Source organism: Podarcis muralis, chromosome 8 (genome assembly GCF_964188315.1).
Source record: "Podarcis muralis chromosome 8, rPodMur119.hap1.1, whole genome shotgun sequence".
Lineage (NCBI taxonomy): Eukaryota > Metazoa > Chordata > Lepidosauria > Squamata > Lacertidae > Podarcis > Podarcis muralis.
This window is the reverse complement of record NC_135662.1, coordinates 49,004,387-49,025,495: the sequence shown is the minus strand read 5'-3', so window position 1 is coordinate 49,025,495 and position 21,109 is coordinate 49,004,387. Positions and strand designations below refer to the sequence as shown.

Genomic DNA, 21,109 nt, shown 5'->3' with positions numbered 1-21,109 from the left:
GGAAACCCAGCCAGATGGGTGGGGTATAAATTATTATTATCATTATTATTGTTGTTATTAAATAGTGTAGCTGCATTAGTTAAAGCAGCACTTACTAGTGGGGTAATAGCAGCTGTTCAGTGCAGCATTTTGATTGCTCTCATGCAAAACATTTATTTCCAAGTATCAGGTGGTTTTGTGAAGAAAAGAAATGAGTAAAGGTAAAGAGACCCTGCTCTGACCATTAGGTCCAGTCGTGGCCGACTCTAGGGTTGCGGCGCTCATCTCGCTTTATTGGCCGAGGGAGCCGGCGTACAGCTTCCGGGCCATGTGGCCAGCATGACTAAGCCTCTTCTGGCAAACCAGAGCAGCGCACGGAAACGCCGTTTACCTTCCCACCTAGTTATTGACTTGCACTTTGAAGTGCTTTCGAACTGCTAGGTTGGCAGGAGCAGGGACCGAGCAATGGGAGCTCACTCCGTCGCAGGGATCGAACCGCCGACCTTCTGATTGGCTAGTCCTAGGCTCTGTGGTTTAAACCACAGCGCACCTGCTCTCATGCAAAACATTTACAGTATTTCCAAATATCAGGTGGTTTTGTGAAGAAAAGATATGAGTACGGTAGGGTAAATGAGTATGCAGCATAGGCCACGTGCAGTTGCAGCCTAGGTCATTTATTTACTTTGGTCATGCCAGGGGTGGGTGGAAACGCCCCACAAACAGATCAGTGGGCAGCGCCTTCTGGTTGCTGCACTCAGGCCCCTTCAGAAGTCTCTAGGGAGATCAAGACTAATTCTAGCTGTTAAAGAAACGCAAAAACAAAATGAGCCAAAAAAGAGTGGTATGTTTATATAATCAACTGATTTGAGGACACATTCATTATGTTCTACTCTTGTGTCACCAGAACCAATATACTTTATTAATGTTTATGAATGTTAAGCTATTAATATGACAATCTACAGCAATTAACAAACAAATTATGCCTTTACCAAATCATATATCTTATTTGCTTCTTATTTGTTGGAATCCACCCAAATAACGGTAAATTAGATAGATCCTGGAGTGATTCAACAACAGGATACTTTGCTATTTGTGATTCAGTAACAGGACAGTAATTAAGAATATGCACTCTTAATACAATTTAATTGTGAAGAGGTTCTGCCTGTGGTCTGTCTTTTTCTAGATTTCCAATAGCCCATGGTTACAATTACAAAGCATTATTTTACACACACTGGGGAATGCTGCACAATATTCAGTGACTCACAGCTGGCACATACTTTTAGGGATCAAGGAGACTAATTTAGACAAATATAATTCAGAGTAGATATTACAAACCTGACCGTGTTGACCAGGAAACTCCTAGATATATGAGAAACAGCTATGTCTTACCATTTTTGTATCAGTGTGTGTGTGCGTGTGTGCGTGTGTGTGTGTGTGTGTGTGTGTGTGTGTGTGTGTGTGAACTCTGCTTTTGCATACTGAAACAGTGTTTGCAAAATCAATTTATCCAGATAGAAATGACAAAAGAAAGTAGAATTACACATTATGACAGATGGAGCTGCTGTGTTGAATTCTCCCCTTGTGGCCAGCTACCTCCTGCAGTGACACCAGCTCTCTAATTCTACCCATCAAATGATAGTGAAAGAAATTGATCCTTACTGTTGGCAGTCAGTGAAAAGCCCTGGAATATGATGGCTTCAGGCCCAATCATTCCAGATCCAGGTTGTTGCTGCTGCAGCAGTCTGCCTGCCCCTCACTTTGCACCCTGCATGTGTGGCAGGAGCTGCAGAAGCAGCAATGACCCAGCACTTTATAAAGTTCTGCAGGGCTGGAGTCTTGATTGCTCCTTCTGTTTCTGATCATTTAGAATAGTTCAAAGCAAGTTAAATGGTTGACTTGGAAAAGTGATCAATTAAATAATCCCTTTCAGAACCATAGGAGTAGGTAAGATGCAGTTGTTATCCTTCTCAGTACAGTAGTTGCTCCCAGACTTTGGAAATGCCTCCCTAGAGAAGTTAGGCTGGCTTCCTCATTGTGGTCCTCCTGCCAGCAGGTGGAGACTTTATTGTTTCAGCAGGCTTTTGGGAACCGGTTGCTTTAAATGAAAGGGCTGGTGCCATGCTGTTTTTATTGTAATTATTTGTATGGTTTTAATATACTTTATGTATATAGTTTTAATTCTATCAATTTTTATTTGTTTTTAATCCCCCTCCCTGTTTTTAGCTGGGGTTTTTTGTGTTTTTTAATATCTGTAAGCAGCCTTGAGTCCCTGTCAGGGGAAATGTTTGGGGTGGATGGGTAATAAATAAATAAATATAAACCTTTCTCAGAAATGTTTGCTGAAACTATGAGAATGTATTCTTTTTACAGGTAAATTAGAATATGTTTTTTAAATACTGGCCTGAACTTTTTTATAAAACCAACTCCCGTAAACTTGTAAAATGTACTCATGAATAAAAATGGCAAGTACTATATTGATGCATATATGCAGACACTAAATAGAAATATTTCCCTTTCCTTTTTGGTACCTGGCACTTGTGCTTAACAGAAACTCAGTGCCAGGATCTTGGAAATGTCTGCAGTCTGGGCCAGGAATTTCAAGCAGAGCTGATATGGAAGCTAGCGAAGACCAGGAAGTGTGAAATAGACTGAGGTTGAAACATGAATTCTAGATCATTTCTGGGTTATAACATCAGCTCATTATTTATGTTCAAATAATTTGTGTCCTACACAATTTGACAAATCAGAATGATAATTTGATCCAAGGAAGGAAGGAAAATATGGAAATAGAAGATTAAAAATAAAAGATTAAAGAAGAGAGAACCTTCTTGAACTATTCAAGGCAGGATAAATGGTTTAAGAGAGAGGTGAGGGAGAACAGCCTCTTAAGAACTGATTTCAGAGAATGAAAGGGAAGCATTCAGTCTAGATAAATAAGATGCCACAGATAGCACCAGAAACAGTTGATGAATCCTCTATCCACAGGAATGTGCGTTATTCCACACACACATTCAAAGCCACTGCCAGTGGATGTTCTCAGATTATTTTAGTGAGGTTTTATTTTTATTTTTGAAATAATGCTCCAATTTTGCAACTTGCCACATCCAGGCTCAATCCACATGTCAGTATTTTCTATGGGATGTCAAGTTGCTTTCTTAAAATATGTCAGAACATCCAGAAAATGAATGTCTTGCTCCTGCAAAAAATTGTAGACTTGAGGTACAGATGAGCAGGAAACAAAGTCAAGTCCAGTTGACACAAGTATTTCAGAGAAGACCTAGAAGGCAATGGCACTTTTATAATTAGCACTTTTATTAGCATTTAGATCTGCTCCTTAAAAAAAATATTTAAAGACCAAGTACAAGGTTTGGATCATTTATGAAAGTCTTTCAACTGCACAAAGCAGTCATTCAGAACATGAGTAACATACAGGCTTTATCAGAGTGGGAGAGGATTGCAGCTATCTTTGATGTTAATGCTATTTCCTGAAAGTGGCGTTTTCAGTTTCTCTACAGTGACCAGAGAGAAATATAGGAACAGTACACAATTTCACATAACACCTCCCCAGTTTCTCTCACACTGTCTGTCTTATTATGCCTTCCCCCCCTCTCTCACACACAAAATACTCAGGGATGCAAATGTGTGTTCAGGAGCCTGGGGCTCTTTGAAATAAGAATCTGGACTCAGACAATGCTAATTAGATAGGGCATGTTTATTTTATAGTTCCTTGCTTACAGTTATGCAGACCGGTGTTCTTCCTTCCAGAATTCCCTTTGCCCCATTTCCTAAGGTGGACTGTCTCATGCTTAGCTTAGAGCATTCTGAAATCCTGGTCTCGATCAAGGAATGGATTGGTCATAAACATTACATCCCTCCTTTCCCCCATCAAACCACAAATATAATTGAAAACACAGAACACTTGAAAACACTTTTACAACTGCGTTACAAAAACTACAACTATAACAATATTATACAACTAAAGCCATAGAACAAAACCAAATAATTGCTGTATGGTTCACAATGGAACACAATGGTTGGCCCTTGCTGAGTACCTTTGACCACACGGAAAGGAGTTGCTGGACGTGGTATAGCAGGAGTACACTTTTTATGAAGTTGCCATCATGCCTATGAGTTCTGAGCAGTGCTGTGAAGTAGGTTAATGATAGAAACATTTCTTGTTAATTTTGGGGGACCCCTTGTGCCGTGACCATTGTGCCACTTGCTGTGATTTGATATGGCACAGAATAGAAGAGCGCTGAGAGTATATCGCGTGGCTTGAGATTGTATTGAGAGTATATTGTGTGGACACAAAGTGCATCCCACTTTGAATGGTGTTTCTGTAGCTCTCTTACTCTGCTTCATTGCAATATATGCCGTATCTCATTGGTGCAAATTCTTGTTTTATATTGCTTCCATCTGCGGTAGCAATATATAGAACTTCTGAATGTCCCTATAAACCCCTCAACCTGCCCATTTGCTTGTGGCCAATAAGGTGCAACGTTTCAGTGTTTGAATCCAGTATAGTCTGAAAATTAAGCAAAATGATGGTCTATTTTTTACTTTGAGGATATGTTAGCTGGTTCTTGTTGGAATGTTTCTGGAGCACATGCACAGTTTCAGTTTCTTTAATGGGGCTCCCTTTCTCAATTTTCTGGACATGTATTTCTGGCATTTCATTTGCCTGAGCAGTGTCTATAGTATTTTAGCAAGAGTCATCTGGGATTCTCATAAAATTTGCCTGAGCATTATGTTGCCAGTGCATATTCTAAAACAGCTGAATAGCAGAATAAATATTAGTTGTTATATTGAATTAATAAATGAATTAATTAAATGAGGTAGCTTTCAAAAATTGGCTCTTACAGTTTTTGAACTTTGTGTTTTGGGGGCAAAATAGACTAGTGCTGTTCAACAGTATGTATGTATGTATGTATGTATGTCTTCACATTTGTTAGCTTGGCAAAGATACACTTTCTTTGGTATTGTGTTCCACATACCCCTCATCTAATTACAGCCTCTTCAGCAGCTTGGATAAGCATTGTCTGAAGAGAACTTATCAGTCAATCACTTTGATATTAAAATGTGTGTGGGGGGGTGATGGCCTTTCCTTCACATTCTATCCCTTGCATCTTCTAAGAATTTGCAAAACTCTTTTCCAAAATATAATTTGTCATTGCAAATTAGTATTGCTTCGGTAGAATAGGTGACAGATGTAGGCATGCATCTGAGAAAGACACTGTTTGCCTCATTTCTCATATTTCACAAAAATGCTAATGTTTAAATTCAAAGGAAAATGAGCTATGTTTTGCCTTCAAAGAGTTCTAAAATTGTATGGAAGCAGACAAGCCAGACGGCTTCGGCATTTTACATTTATTGGTACAGAATGGTTCCAAAGGGTCATAAAGTGAGATGTAGTTGATTTCTTCCTAGTCTAGATACCTGAACTCTTGAGTGCTTAAAAAAAATTGACTTTCCAGTATCATTCCCTTGTCATTATTTTGCAGTCTTAATAAACTCTGTGGACCATTTGTAAGCTTGAGTTATAATTGCATTTTTCAGGCCCCCCCCCCCTGAGTTGCCTTATCCGTGTTAGCCTCATCTATGAGGTCATGGAAAGCCTGCTACTTATCACTTTGTGGGGGAGAGATGCTAGCCATTCAGTAATGTGTTCTCTTGGGACTGAGATAGCAGAGTTGTGGAACACTAGTGGGAAATTGTGCTAAATATCTATGAAAGTATTTTTACATGGCATAAGCTCCACAGCAACAGAGGGCAAAAAATCCCAGACTTTTCCATTTGTTTTAAGTTATTTTCAGATCCATTTTGGAATCAAACACCTCAAGAGTTTTCCCTTGGGCTCATCATGGGAAATCTTACCCAGAAGACCTAGACACCGATTCAAGAGCCTTTAAAATACGGAGTATAATAATCCTGACCTAACATGCCCTTCTCTGCCATTAGTTGGCTGTGCCTGTAACTCAACAATTTTATGGGCTTAATGGCTTGCTGCTAAGTACATCTTTTAAGGCTAACCAAAGTCAGCTGAATGAAACAGTTCTCTTAGTCGACATGTCTAATAGGCTAAAACTGGTTGTTCTTAACTCTTTCCAATACTCTCAACTTTTAAAACAGTTCTTGGTCTACAAACATCTGGTATAAATCAACACAGTTCCTTTAAAGTTTTTGGATTGAAGGTTATTTACACCTGATGAGAATCTGGACATTTTAGTTTGAATTGTGCCAGGCTGAAAAGAAAAAGAGGCAACAGGAAGAGAAATCCTGAAATAACTTTTACTTTAAACTTACAAAGTTCGTATTAAAAATTACGATGCATTAACCAGGGAAAAAAGAATGGTCTCAGATAAGTTAAGGAAGAGAACAGAAATGTGTGTGGTGTTTATATAATACATCCAAAGCATGCTAAAATGAAAGCTAGAAGTATTGGTTCCCAGGCGCCAAGTGAGATATCGCCCAAAAATGCAATCGTTCTGCATACCATTTGTGGGTTGATTTTTCTCTGTGGCATCACTAAAAGAGGAAGGAGTAGGATAAGGAAAGCTTCAAGGCCAGGATAAGAACAATCATTTGCTTTCCTTTTGCTCCCATTATGAAAAGCTCAATTGTTTCATCTTACTGCTTTTATCATTTGGGAAAGGATACATTTAGCACATTGCAGCTCCAGATAAAGGAGGCATCAAAGGTACATGCAACATATAAGGAAGAGAGAGGAACGTTTTTCCCAAACGGTTCTCTATTTCCACTCATTAAGATTCAGTTTTTTAATGCTTGTTTTCACCTAGGGATTAATATGTCACTTTAAAATCTGTACACCTCATACATTTTTTATATTAAGTTATATTGAATTTGGGCAGGAGATTCTGGGAGTTAACATGGTATTTCATTGAAATGCATACAAGGAAAAAGAATGTTTGAGCTTTGGGGTTGATTAAACACAAAGAAAAAGATCAGTCACCTGAAGTGAGTGTAGCATGAAGAATTTTATTATTTGCATCTGTGGGATGAGAACATGAAAGTGATTAATAAATATGAGGTTCAGTGACTGGAAAGTAATGTAGAGTATTCCAAGACATTCAAGATAGTTTGTTGGCTTTCATCCAAGGAAATATATTGCATGTCTATTTTGCTTAATAGGACTTTATAGCAAGGCAAATTGTCTCATGCATTCCGGGATTCCATCTCTCCTTGCCTGAAGCAAGCCAATTATATTCACCTTAAAACTCAGGGTATGGAACACACTGGCACTGGCTCTTACTGCCACAAGCTATATTGACTGGGCTACAAACTTAAAAGGGCACTATATCTAGGACAAATACCTCTTGAGGAATGGTGTCATTTTTCCTTGGTGGAAGTATGCATGTCTCATACAGTAGTCTTATTTCCTGTGTTTATTCCGGAGGTAGGGCTGTTTCACTTTTTTTTATACACAGAAATTACCGTAGAAAATCCATATGCAATATAACACGAAACAAATGTGCACCGTGTCCATTCTGAGTACAGGAACCATTATTAATATATGGCTACCATGTATGGTGGTGCTGTGGGTTAAACCACAGAGCCTAGGACTTGCTGATCGGAAGGTCGGCGGTTCGAATCCCCACGACGGGGTGAGCTCCTGTTGCTTGGTCCCTGCTCCTTCCAACCTAGCAGTTCGAAAGCACGTCAAAGTGCAAGTAGATAAATAGGTACCGCTCTGGTGGGAAGGTAAACAGCATTTCCGTGCGCTTCTCTAGTTCACCAGAAGCAGCTTAGTCATGCTGGCCACATGACCCGGAAGCTGTATGCCGGCTCCCTCGGCCAATAAAGCGAGATGAGCGCCGCAACCCCAGAGTCGGTCACGACTGGACCTAATGGTCAGGGGTCCCTTTACCATTACCATGTATGGCTTGCCTATCATTTTTTGCTACTCTTAACAACTCCACTTATCTGAAATTCCACTACAGAGAATGCTGAGGTACAACTCTTGGGTCATGTGGTACTTCAGCCAAACTCCACAAATCTTGCCACCTCAAGCAACTGCTTGGTTTGGTTATGCTGTATTTCTAACCCTCTATAAGCCTTCTTAAACCACATATTCTGGAGGCAAGCCCATTCCCATAGAGTGATTGGAACTAGAATGGTCTTAACTCCCTCCAATAAAACGAAGCTTTCCCATCTACCAGCATTTTCCAGGATTAACCTGCAGTCTGGATTACAGTGCTTGATAGAGGATGCAGCATGCATTAACTCAGGAAAGAACAAGAAAACTAAAACTGACCGGAGGAGTTACACAGGGGCTTCTTGTAATCGTTGGTTTGTTTTTTTGTTTGTTTAGTCTTCAATGTTTTCATTGTTGCAGAGCCACAGTGGAGATCCCCACGAGGGGCTGGAATGTACAAGATTTTAATCAATAGTGTCGCTTAAATGCTTTGTGCTAAGATACAGTTTTAGGCACACTTCAGTACTTCAAATTCTTCTATTCCCTTTTAAGAAAGTTATTTATTCTTCTAAAAAATATAAATATTATGCAGATACTGTGCATAATGATCCACATTCTCAACTACTCAGTCTTGCATTTCCCTCTTTTGTTCATTTCGCAATTAACATTTGGTATCTGGGAGGTGGAGACAACACATGGCAACTGCTTCCTGTTAAAATACCCAGAGCTCTTCTAAAGACTAGAAGAAAAAAAAATCAAAGGTATACTGAAATAGGCAGCTGCTTGCCTGGGACTGAACAGCAAGGCTTGGGTCACAAAAGAACAAGTGTGTGTTCAAATAGAAATGGCACGACGTATTATACTGTTTGTTTTTCCAAGAACGCTGTAGGATACTAAATCATTCACTGGAATAAATGAATATGGTTATACTGAAAAGCATTATTAGTGCAAAAGGTGAAAAGAGGTATGGAAATACATTACAAATCTGGCCATGTATCAAATGTGGTTGCAACTGTGTAGAACCTGCAACGAGAAGAAAAATACTTCCATTTTGCACAGCACAGAAGCCCCAGAGTCTGCCTTGGTTGCCTTAGCAAACCTTGGAAGTAAATATTACAGCACAAGTCAGGGATGCAGAACCTGTTGTGGGGGCTGATGAAAGTTGGAGCCCAACAGCCTCTGGAGGATCACAGACTCCTCATCAGTGGCCTAAGGTCACACTTGCATCCCAAGGGCTATTACAATGGCTAAGGTTGTTTGCCAAATTTTGGTTCTGTAAAAGAATCTGCCTGTTAAACTTTTATGCAGTGTAAGTGGCACACACAGAAATTCTGCCATTATTGTTTTCCCACATGCTATAGAACCAGTAAGAGAACATGCCTCTAGGAGCTTCTAGACTGGGGACTTTTTAGCACTACAGTGGTACCTCTGGATGCGAACGGGATCCGAATTTTAGAATTCTACAAACGTTAGCATGCATAAAAGCAGAAGCTAAAAAAATGTGTTAATTTATGAAATGGCATGAAAGAGCCCAATATAACAAAAAGGGGGAACTTTAAATTCTGTGGCCATGATCAGTCAAGGGAAGGTGGTAACTCTTGCTGTTGACACATAAGGGAAAAAGTGTTTCACTTTCACCTACTCTGAAGTACTATCTATAGGGTGGAATGCACCAAATTACTTATTTATTTATTTATTTACAAATTGCTTCCCATAAACCATCCCGAAGTGATGTAAATATGGTCAAGTGTTTGAATATGCCCAGTGCAATTAAGTGGGGGAGAGGGAGCTTCCCCTTCCATTTCATATTACAAAATGATTATTTTTATTTATTTGTACCTTGCCCATTTCCTTGATTTTGAAAGTTTCCAGTTTGAAAAATACGCGTATGACGGCCCACCCATCTCTTAGGCACTGTAAATGAGTACTGAAGCTTTAAGGAAATTTGATTTGCTAGCAACTGACTATGTGTCTTACAAAGTTTCTATCAGTTTTACAAGGTTTCTGTTGGTTTTGTTTCAGAACCATGACCATTCATGTATAGCATGCAGGATCATCTATCGGTCAGATGAACACCACCCACCAATTTTACCTCCGAAGGCTGATTTGACTATTGGATTACATGGGGAATGGGCGAGCCAGCGCTGCGAAGTGCGTCCTGAAGTGCTCTTTCTCACCAGGCACTTCATCTTCCATGACAACAACAATACCTGGGAAGGTCATTACTATCATTATTCTGACCCAATCTGCAAGCACCCCACTTTCACCATCTATGCCAAGGGTCGTTACAGCCGGGGAGTACATTCATCCAGAGTGATGGGCGGAACAGAATTCGTGTTTAAAGGTAAGATCATTTGTTTTGAACCAAAGCTCTTTCCAAAGTACAGCAGAACATTTATAGCATGTAGCAAAACACATATGTGGAGGGATTAATATCATACCAAATTTGCCCCACATGTTCTTGGATATCCATCTCACAGTAGACCAGCTCAGTTTCTTGTATCCATGCAACATTTTAGCTAAGCTTCCTGCTGCCTTCAAGTAGGACTGTATTCCTGTAGTTCTCATGATTCCTGCCTTGTGCTGCCACTCTAAATTGAATGGCCCAGACTAGCCAGGGAAGGGGAATCAGCAAGCATTATTGGGTATTTTGACAGACAGCGGCCAGACTCTCAGATTTCTGTAATAGACCACCTCTTTCTGTGACGCTTGTATGATGCTTTTGGGTGGTCTTTGGAAGAGAGGTTGGGCAATTTCTAAAGCCTTTAAAAGCTGTTACACATCTTTGTTCTGGGTCCTCACCTCCTTGCAGGGGTGGAAGCTCTGTTGCAACTGAAAATAAAGATCTTCCTTCCTTCTAAAGAAAGAAAGAAACTTGCTGCAATGCAGCAAGGTCAAATACTGTCAAATAAAGGGCAAGTACTTAAAGCTTGTAAGTAGTGTAAGACAGACTTGAACTAATTACCAAAAAATCAAGTTAAGATACCTGTTATGAAACAATGGAATTAAATTCTAAAGTGTTGTAATCACAGCCAACTGTGTTAAATAAATATAAAACGTGTATCAGTCACCTTAAAGAGAGCAAGCAGTTCTCCTTGGCTTTTATATAGAACCCCAGGGATATCCGAGCTACAAACAGTTCTTAAAAGAATCAAACGAAAAAGACACATGGCAACTATAAAATGAAATGTGGTTGTGCCTAAAGAGTAAAGCTGCAAGTTCTTTTTCCGAAATGGTGAGAGAACACACCAAACTCCTGCAGAGCTGAGGAACAAAAAGCCTTCACTCCTAACATCCATGACAAACTTGCCCATCACTTTTATAAAGGCATTCCTGGGTTTGTGATCAATTGGTGGGCATTCCAGTCTTAAGCATAGACCATAAAAGCTAACCTATGAAGTCAAACATAAGAAATCTAAATAGAGCTGCTTCTGTGTTGAAATGACATGCAAGGGGGCCTGGGTTTTTGTTAGGATTTGTTGAATTGTTCATATAAATTTATTAAAATATGCCACCCAAACTTGAAACTGGACCAACTTAAGTTTGTTTGGAATTCCCTTTGTTGAGGCCCTTTCAGTTCAGCTGGAACTCAAAACAAAATTGTTTAAATTACTTTTAAATTAAATCTAGTCAGTCTTTTCAGGATTAGGAGAACTTGGCTGATATAAATCAAGGTTGTTTTTTTAAAGCTCTGAAGTTTATAGATTATCCATTCCTCAAGATGTTGCACATATGCAGCTTTAAAAGTGTGGATAATATATGATGGTAATGGAGCTGACATTTTCTGAGGTTTTTGGTTTCCATTTGGAACTGGTTACTTCATTAGCTTTCTGAGCAAGTATATGTTAAAAGACATAGCTTTATATCCTGGCTACAGAACAATTTTTAAATGAAATTTGAGTGCAGTTTTATAGCGTCCTCTCTCATGAAAACCAACTTGGTTTTATTTGTAGGCTTGCCTGGGGCAGCAGGGTTGTGAAATAGAAACTGTTTAATCTCTTGCCTTTCCTATCTAGACATCAGTCTTTTTTTCTTTTCTTTTTTGGTGGAACTTGCTTTCCCCCCTCCTTGAAGAATTAATTATGTGAACCAATGTTAGTTCACTTGCTTAGCATGCCCACTACAAAGAAGCTAAAAATGTTTGTGAAGATTGAACAAGTAACTGACCCAATTTATTGTCCCCAGCTCATTATATAAATACATTTGAGTTTTACACTTTGAAAAATAGGCGTATTAAAATGTTTGATGACATTTAGAGGCTTAAAAAGAAATTGAGCATCAAACTGGAAAAATTATTTATAATTAATTTCAAATAAATTTGCACCTTATTTTAAAAAGCGTATTAATTTTTGTGCTTACTTTAATGAAGCTTTATTGAGCAACTGGATAGCTGGGGGTATATGTGTATGGAAACAAATTTCTATGAATGTATGTTTAAAGCTTGGATTGAGAGCAAAGTACTGGAACAGCACCCTGTGGCGGTTTTCCCTGTAAAATACCGTATTTTTCGCTCTATAACACGCACTCGACCATAACACACACATAGTTTTTAGAGGAAAATCCGTAGGCATGCCGCCCGTAGGCATTCCCTCCATAACACGCACAGACATTTCCCCTTACTTTTTAGGAGGAAAAAAGTGAGTGTTATGGTGCAAAAAATACAGTAAGTATCAGAATTAAACGTGCTTTTTTATTTTATTTTTATTTTAAAGAATGTTAAATGTAGTTTTATGTTATATTTAGATCAGAACCACTCTAAGTAATCACATGATGTAATCTAACGAGTAAATGTATAAAGTAATTGTTATTGTTCCTAAATCAAAGATTGCAGCATGTCCTCACCTTTGATGCTATTTTATCTAGCATGTGCATAAGGAAGTTAGGGCAATAATAGACAACCCTCCAATCCAGAGCTGCTTACGGGTGCAGGAACTCCATTTTAGCTCAGAACTCTCTTGCTTATAAACATGTGAATGCATAAGCTTTGATTCAAGTCCTCCATTGAAATGAATGTCAAAGAGATGTAAACACTGCTAATAAAATTAAATGCTTGCATTGGTCATGCTCATTAAAACAAGAAAAAATGAGGATATGTTCGTGCCTTGCTGAAATATTTGTTCATGACCAAGGGTCAGTGAATCAATCAAGATTAGCAGTTTGCAGTCTTCCTTGTTGTAGCTTTTCCACACACATACATGTTACACAGCAGTTGCATGATTTCATATTGTAAGGAAATTTAAACCTTTTCTTAACATTGTACAATAGCTGTAAAGCAGTCATGTGATAGTCCAGTGAGAATGAGAGGTGAAGCGTGCCAAGGAGGAATACATATACCATACAGACCAGCAATGGTTACTATAGAAGAGGAGGTGATGCAACCTGTTTATATCATAAGCTAGAGTAGCATATTAAATCTAGGTCGTGCCCAAGGACTAATTCCTTTGAACACTGTCAAGGCTGAGCTACAAGAAATGACACTTTTTGCAAGTCTTCCAACAGCAACAGAAAGTAAACCACCACATTAGACAATTTTGTTACTCAGGGAGTGAGCAAAAAAGTGTTTGCTCATTGTGGGGCAGGGAGCATGGTTCTCTTGGCTGAGGTCACCTATCTCAGCAGTTCAGGAAGCCCTGTCCTCACTCTCCGATCAGCTTTGCTTTCCATGATGTCACCACATTTACTAAATTATCCCTGATTCAATAGGAAGAGAGGAGAAATGAACGGCAACGTACAGGCATACAAAGTGACCATAAAGATAAAATGGGTGATTTGCAAAAACAAAATGGCTACCTTGAGAGCTTGTTTTCTGGTACCGCTCAAATTATTGAGCAGTGTTACCACACTGAGAATTCAGCAGTGTCATTAAATCTCTGTAGTCGTACCTCAAAAGTCAAACACCTTGCGAGTCTAACGTTTTGGCTCCCGAATGTCACAAACCCGGAAGTGAGTGTTCAGGTTTATGGACGTTCTTTGGAACCCGAATGTCCCGACGCAGGTTCCGATTGGCTGCAGGAGCTTCCTGCAGCCAATCAGAAGCCGCACCTTGGTTTCTGAACATTTTGAAAGTCAAACAGACTTCCGGAACGGATTCTGTTCAACTTCTGAGGTACAACTGTATCTGATTTACATTTTGCTCACCCTTAAAATTGACTTCATTATTTTCATTTAGTCAAAACAGAGAGCACTGCTACAAGAAATTCCCACAATAAGCCAACCATTTATTCAACTCACTAACTTGTGGACATTGTTCTAAGAGCCACTAGCTTAGATAAATTTAAAAGGGGATTGAGACACACTCAGCAGAGGATAGATCTGTTAATAGTGATTAGTTATGATAGCTAAATGGTTTACAGGAAGCTTACCTGTGAAAAAGCAGTTGCTGTGGGCAAACAACGGGAATGGCTGTTGCTTGGACTTTTCTTAACATATCTGGCTGGGCACTGCTGGAACAGGATGCTGAACTAGAAGGGCCCAGGAACTAATGAGCAGGGCTCTTCTTATGACTTCACTTGCAACTCTTACTGGTTTTGGTTTCAAACCACTTTTTTCTTTCTTTCCACACACTTGAGTTACTCTTCACATTTATAAAGGCTCAGTTCAGAAGCAAATGCTGTGTCATTCAAGGTCAACAGGTTTAGAAACTTCTACAGAAGAGAATCAAGCTCTTCCTGAAACAGAAATCTGGCTGTTGACAAAATCATATTACCTCAAGGCACAATTAACAGTCCCTTCTTCGTTTTTTTGCAGTGAATCATATGAAGGTTACACCCATGGACATAGCTACTGCCTCTCTACTGAATGTCTTCAATGGAGATGAGTGTGGGGCAGAAGGATCCTGGCAAGTTGGGGTGCAGCAAGATGTTACTCACACCAACGGCTGCATTGCTTTGGGAATTCGTCTGCCGCATACAGAGTACGAGATCTTCAAAATGGAGCAGGATGCCAGAGGGAGATACTTGTTGTATAATGGCCAGAGACCTAGTGATGGATCCAGTCCAGACAGACCAGAGAAGAGAGCCACCTCATACCAAATGCCCTTAATTCAATGTACTTCATCCGCACCAAGAGTAGATGAAACTTTAGAAGAAAACAAACTAGGATGGTACAGCAGTGGAGCACCAGCAAAAAATCCCTGTGCTTTTGTTTTGGTTATGATGCTGGCTGTTAGTACTGTGCCAACGTTGGGCATTTACAGCTAGAATTGCATTTTCAAATGACTCCTATCAGGGCGAGTGTAGGACTTAGGCTACATGGGGAGAAGATGTCATAAAGCATCTTAACAGACAAAAAAAGGACATTTTCTTGATGCCTGAAGAACTGTTGTTCCTTTTATCCCCCTTGAATCATAAATAGCACCAGTTTGCTTCTGCTTTGAACTTCATTCAATCTGATCCATGGCCTGACATGACTGCACAACAGTAATTGCACTTTAAAACTGCAGTTCTTCACCCTTCACCCTGTCTTCAGTTTGTTCTTTGGAAGAAAAACTTATTGGGCTGAACTATCTTACACAACTTTTCATCTACCAACTGTGCTGTTGCAGTTGCTCCTACTCCCCAAATCAGTTTCATCTTTGAATTTGATTATCTAGAATTATGCTTTTATCGTATTGTGTCAATACTGATAAACTGTATTGTTCTTATGTTGCAGTGTATATATGTATATATGAAAAATCCAACTAAGGATGTATCTTAAATACACTTTTATAGAGTTTACATAAAATATTAAATGATCTTTAGGATCAAGAATGCTGAATGGAAAATCTCAAATTAAACCTGCACAGATAATTTAAATGATTGTATATATAGGTGGTGAATTTAAGAATAATCAGAGATTTAGAGTGACATATGGCACCAATGTTCTTTAATAAGTTGCCCAACTTATCACAGTTCAAAGCAATTTCAGGGGTCCACCAACCACTTTCCACCAACTTTGAAAAGGCAAAGACAAAGGGAAGAAAGCAACAAGATCTCTCAAATATAGACACCAAGGTGAATTACACCATATCTTCATAAGAAATTCAGGATAGTGGACCGTTTGCCAAATGCAATGCACTTGACATTCATTTTATTAGACTGGGCAATTCAATAAAGTAAGCAAGGCTTAATCTTTATCTTTATATATTTATTTCTGCAAGACTTTTTTTTAAAGAATTCATAATACGTTGTGGCAAAAAATGGAGTTTAACTAGGAACAGGATGCTAGCCAAGTCTGTATCCTTTTATTAGTGAAGTAGACAAACTGAATATTAAATGATTCCTTTTTTCACTGAGAATGGGACAGGGGGTCATGTAAATTCCATTGCTTTAAATCAGGGACAGGGAAACCTATCGCTTTCACATTATTGGACAGAACCCCAGCCAGCATGGTCATTGATGATGGGAGTTTAGTCCAGCTACATCTGGAGGGACAGATTCCCCACCCGCTTTAAATTCTCAGTAGCCTCTTTACATAATGCCACAATGACAAGGCCAGGAAACACAGAATCAAAAGATACTCTCCCTAAATATCATCATATTTAAAACCAGCAGTTTGAAGAACAAATTATCTCTTCTCTTTCATGCATGTGTAGTCACATATAATTTATTGACATGTACAAGGGGGACAAGTTTCAAATCCACTGGTGAAAAATAGCAATGGGTAAACCAAGCCACGGTGTTGGGTCCCTTAGTATAATAGGAAGTGTTCTGTGATAAAATCCAAACTTACAAATTGGAACGCATGATAAGAAGGAAAGGAGCGATAAGAAGCTGCAGGGGGAAGGTGGCATAAAGAAACTTTTCTCACTTCTGTACATAGAAGCCTCCATAAGATCAGTCTTCTATCGACAAAGGGATACAACTATATACAACCTGTGGTAAGGCACAACAAACAGAAAGTGAGGGATGCAACTGAGTCTACAAAATCTCGGAAAAGGGACCATTCTTACCAGCAGAATTACACTTCTAATGTATAAACATTCACTGGAAGCTGCTGCCATGGGCTTGCTTTCTCCACTTGATTTTTATCATCTGCAGAAGTGAAAGGGGAACTCATTTATGCTGAAGTAAGCAAAGATACAATTCAGATAGAGATCTTGGACTTTTGACAACGACAGTGAAAAGCACCATGTGCAACACCTGTATTTCCACATCTGTCATAATTAGATGTGAGAAACCTCTGCGTATATTTGGCTCTGGGCTGCAGATTCTTTGACTGTTCTGCTACAGGGTAGATTATGATTCCTGAATTGGGAATCTGCTACAAAGCTTCACCTGTCCATCAGCCCTCCCTGCTACTTAGAATAATAGAATCTCAGAATTGTAGAATTCGAAGGGACCCCAAGGGTCATCTAGTTCAGTAATATCAACTAAATCATACATGGCATATGGCTGCCCAACTTCTACTTTAAAACCTCCAATATCCTCCTTAAATTGTGGCCCTCAGAACTGGGCACAATACTCCAGGTGTGGCCTGACCAAGGCAGAATAGAGCAGGACTTACTTCCCTTGGTTTGCTCCTGCATAGTACTGTTGAGTCATGTTAAGCTTGGGGGATCCTTTCCGCATGTACTACTGACAAACCAGATGTCCCCCACCTTATAATTGTGCAGTTGTTCGTGCCTAAGTGTAGAACCTTACAATTGTCCTTACTGAAATCCATTTTGTCAGTTTTGGCCGTTTTCCGATCTGTTAAGGTCATCTTGAATCCCGATTCCGATGCCCCTGAATACTTTCATCCAAGTCATTTATAAAGATGTTGAAGAACAACAGGCCCAGGACAGAACCCTGTGGCATCCCATTTGTCACGTCTTTTCCAGGATGACAAGAAACCATTAGTGAATACTCTTTTGGTTTGGGCAGTCAACCAGCTTGCAAATACACCTAACAGTTACCTCTTCCAGCCCACATTTTGCCAGCTTCTCTGCAAGAATATGAGGGACTTTGTCAAAAGCCTTACTGAAATCAAGATACACTATGTCCACAGCATTCCCCTGATCTACCATGCTTGCAACTATTATTTTTAAAAAAGACTCTTCTGGCATGACTTGCTTTTGAGATACACATGCTGGGTCTTGGTAATCAAAGCATCTTTTAATTATCTGTTCTAGGGCATTTCCTGGTAAAATGTTAAGCTGACTGGTCAATAGTAACCTGGCTCTTCTCCCCACCCTTTTGAAGATGGGGACATTTGCCTGCCTGGAGAACAGGTGAAATACTTCTGCCTTCTACAAAGACTTCATCTGTTCTCCAAGAATTCTCAAAGATTATAGACACAGGCTCTGATATAAAATGTGCAAGCTCCTTTACTACTCTTGGGTGCAGCTCATCAGGCCCTGGAGATTTGAATTCCTTACCACCTGGTTTACTATATTGAGCTGCAGCTCCCTCCTTGCATTGTTTGTTATGCTTTCATCAGGTTAGGCACTGCTTTCCTTTTGGGTGAAGGCAGAGGAAAATAGGTGTTGATCAGTTCCGCCTTCTGTCACCCAATAGCATTTCTCCATTTTCTCCACGCAAGAGATCTACTACTTGCTTGTTCTTCCTCTTGCTTCAAACACAACCAAAGAAACTTATTATTATTTTAAACCTCTCTTGCAAGCCTGAGTTCATTCTGAGCTTTGACCTGCCTGACCTTCTCCCTGCAACTGTATACTCTTCCTTCCTGATTTCTCCTTCCTTCCATTTCTTTTACATTCCCTTCTTAGACCTCAGCTCATCTGTAAGCTCCTTATGCAGCCCCACTCGTTTAGGTGCCTCCCACTTTTCTTGTTGCAAATTGTCTCCATTTGTGCCTTCAATATTTCACCTTTAAGAATCACATACTGGGCTCCCTTCTCTTCTGAGTATTTCTGACCACAGTAGTTCCTTAAGATTTTTTAAATCAGACATCTTAAAGTCCAGAATGCATGTCGGACTACACTCGGTTTTCTCTTGCCTTTGAGGACATGATCAGTTCCTCACAAGGTTCCCTGTACTTTCACTTCGTTGATCAGTTCCTCCCTCTTGGTTAGTACCAGGTCCCCTTGCTGCTGCTTCCACTTTCTGGGAAGTGAGGGAATGTTGGATGTTACATTATTGGCAGAGTTTTAGTTCCAACAGATACTGAAATAGCTGGAAGTCTCCCACTTCTTTTCAATAGTTTGGTAAAGTGCTCTAGGAAGGCACGTTGGATTGGGAAGTTGGAACAGAGTAGAGCTGGGGGCAGGTTTGAGATTTTAAGGTGGTTGTATATTTGCATAAAACCAAGGGTGTTTTTTTTAAAAAAAGATATTTTATTTTTGTAACATTAAAAAACTATTTTTTCTTCCCAGTTTTCTTCTCTAGTTTAAAGTGCCAGGGAAGTTTCAGTACTTGTTGAAAATGTTGATTAAATAAAGAGTAAATGAAACCAAAATTCTTGGAAGTCTTCTCAGTAGTTTTTCTGTATTCAATAGTTGTATCCACCAAGCTGAAGAATTTTAACTATAAACTCTTGCTGTGTGCATGTGCACAAAGTTTATATTTTATATTGAGCAACTATTATCTACAGCTGTATATCAGGCCATATAAAGTTAAATCTTGTTTGATAGCAAGTAGCAATTTAATCTGAGTTAAATGGTTCATACACCATATCATAAACAGGGCACGCTCATATAGCTGGGGGATAAGCATTCAAGCGCTTTTCTTTTTCTGAGAGATTTCCCCCCCCAAAAAATCTCCAAACTGATCTTTAATTTCCCTTGGCATTAAAAACAACAACACAATCCTGCCATATAAGCTTTCATCCCTAACTAAATGGAGCCCAATAATTTTAAAAAGCTTCCCTTCAACATCAGTAATCACAAGTATTCCACTTGGCTTCTGAAAATCTCAAGCCACATTAGTTATGGGTCACACAGTGCAGCAAGTTGTAGGCATACAGAGAAAAAGTTTTCTTGCATTTACACCATTCAGCAACTACTGCGCAAACCCCTAAACTGTCCAGTGGTTTAATCAAGTAATGAACATACTGACCCATTACTTAATGCTTACACATTCATTTGCATTTATAAGTTAACCCTTCCCAAGTCATCAGGGCAGATAATAGAAGCAAATTTTAGAAATGCAAATATAGTATGCATTTGCCTAAAATAGTTGGGATGTGGGAGACAAGCACAAGTCCCTATTAAGAATCCAAAACCGCTCACAAAAATTAATTCAGATTGGAGGTTGCTTAAAGGCCTGCAATAAACATGATGTATAATAAAACATTGCCACCTAGTGGTAACTTCTTGTCTCAACTCTGAAGAAGACTTCAAAAGTTAAGAGCTCTTTGCCCGCAAACACAAATGGAGAATTGTTATTTTTTTGGGATGGGGTATGAAACCCTGCTCCATGGAAAAAGTCAAACAGGTTTTATGAGACTAGGGAACTACTATTTCAATATTAAGTCTCTCAAACATTGTTATAAGCTAGCTAGTTCTGAGATGTTCTGTTTAAAACTGATTGCAAATAGAAAACTCTGCTGCTGTGGGGGGATCACAGTTTGAAGAAATCAAGTGAATTAGGTATTCTCATGTTCTTTTCAAAACCTCATAATAAAAGTACATCTATTGTTTACCTTTGTACATGTTCTCTTTCTCATAAAAACCTTTAATTCAGGAATGCAACGCAACACAAAGTGGGTTAATGCTATGAACAATTAAATTACATCTGAAAATGTGGAAAATACTTTAACGTTTCACGTAATCTACATCCTAGTCAAGCAGTATTAACTTTTTAAACTAGCCATTCTGGTACAGTGTAAAAGAGAATTAAAGTAACTTCTATCAACTCTTTCAAGCTGGCATACATATATACAAACTTCAGCAATTAGGAAAATTTCCAGGTCTCGGAAAGAATAGCTAATCAACAGCACTTTCTGCTTTCCAACTTTCAATTAAGGGAACCCAAAACAGTTCTTGGCAGTGTAGATGACTAACACAGACATTCTGACGTCTTCTCATCTGCACTGAAACTACTTTCAAAGCCAACACTTTCAGTGATTTAAATCAAAACAGAACACACAATAAAAAGTTAAAGTAATTCAATTGCCTAGCATTAAAATGTAATTCAGCTCTTCAGTGTATCAACAAGTCTTGAAAGCCAGAATACAGTTTCATAATTGCTCCGTTGACTCCCATAAATGCTTTTCATAAGCCACTTTGCTACCAACACTTGAAAGGTTTGGAGCTTAATGTCAAGGACAGCATGTTGA

The 21,109-nt window shown here is 39.1% G+C and overlaps 1 protein-coding gene across 1 annotated transcript in view; it reads left to right on the top strand.

Annotated features, from left to right (window-relative positions):
• APCDD1 (APC down-regulated 1) overlaps positions 1-20,470 on the top strand; it is a 36,000-nt gene extending 15,530 nt beyond the window's left edge. Inside the window, exons 4-5 of the mRNA XM_028737367.2 lie at positions 9,935-10,256; positions 14,660-20,470. Coding sequence (XP_028593200.1) covers positions 9,935-10,256; positions 14,660-15,111 — 774 coding nt within the window. The 3' untranslated portion in view covers positions 15,112-20,470. The remainder of the gene's footprint in view (positions 1-9,934; positions 10,257-14,659) is intronic.
• Positions 20,471-21,109: the final 639 nt, after the last annotated feature.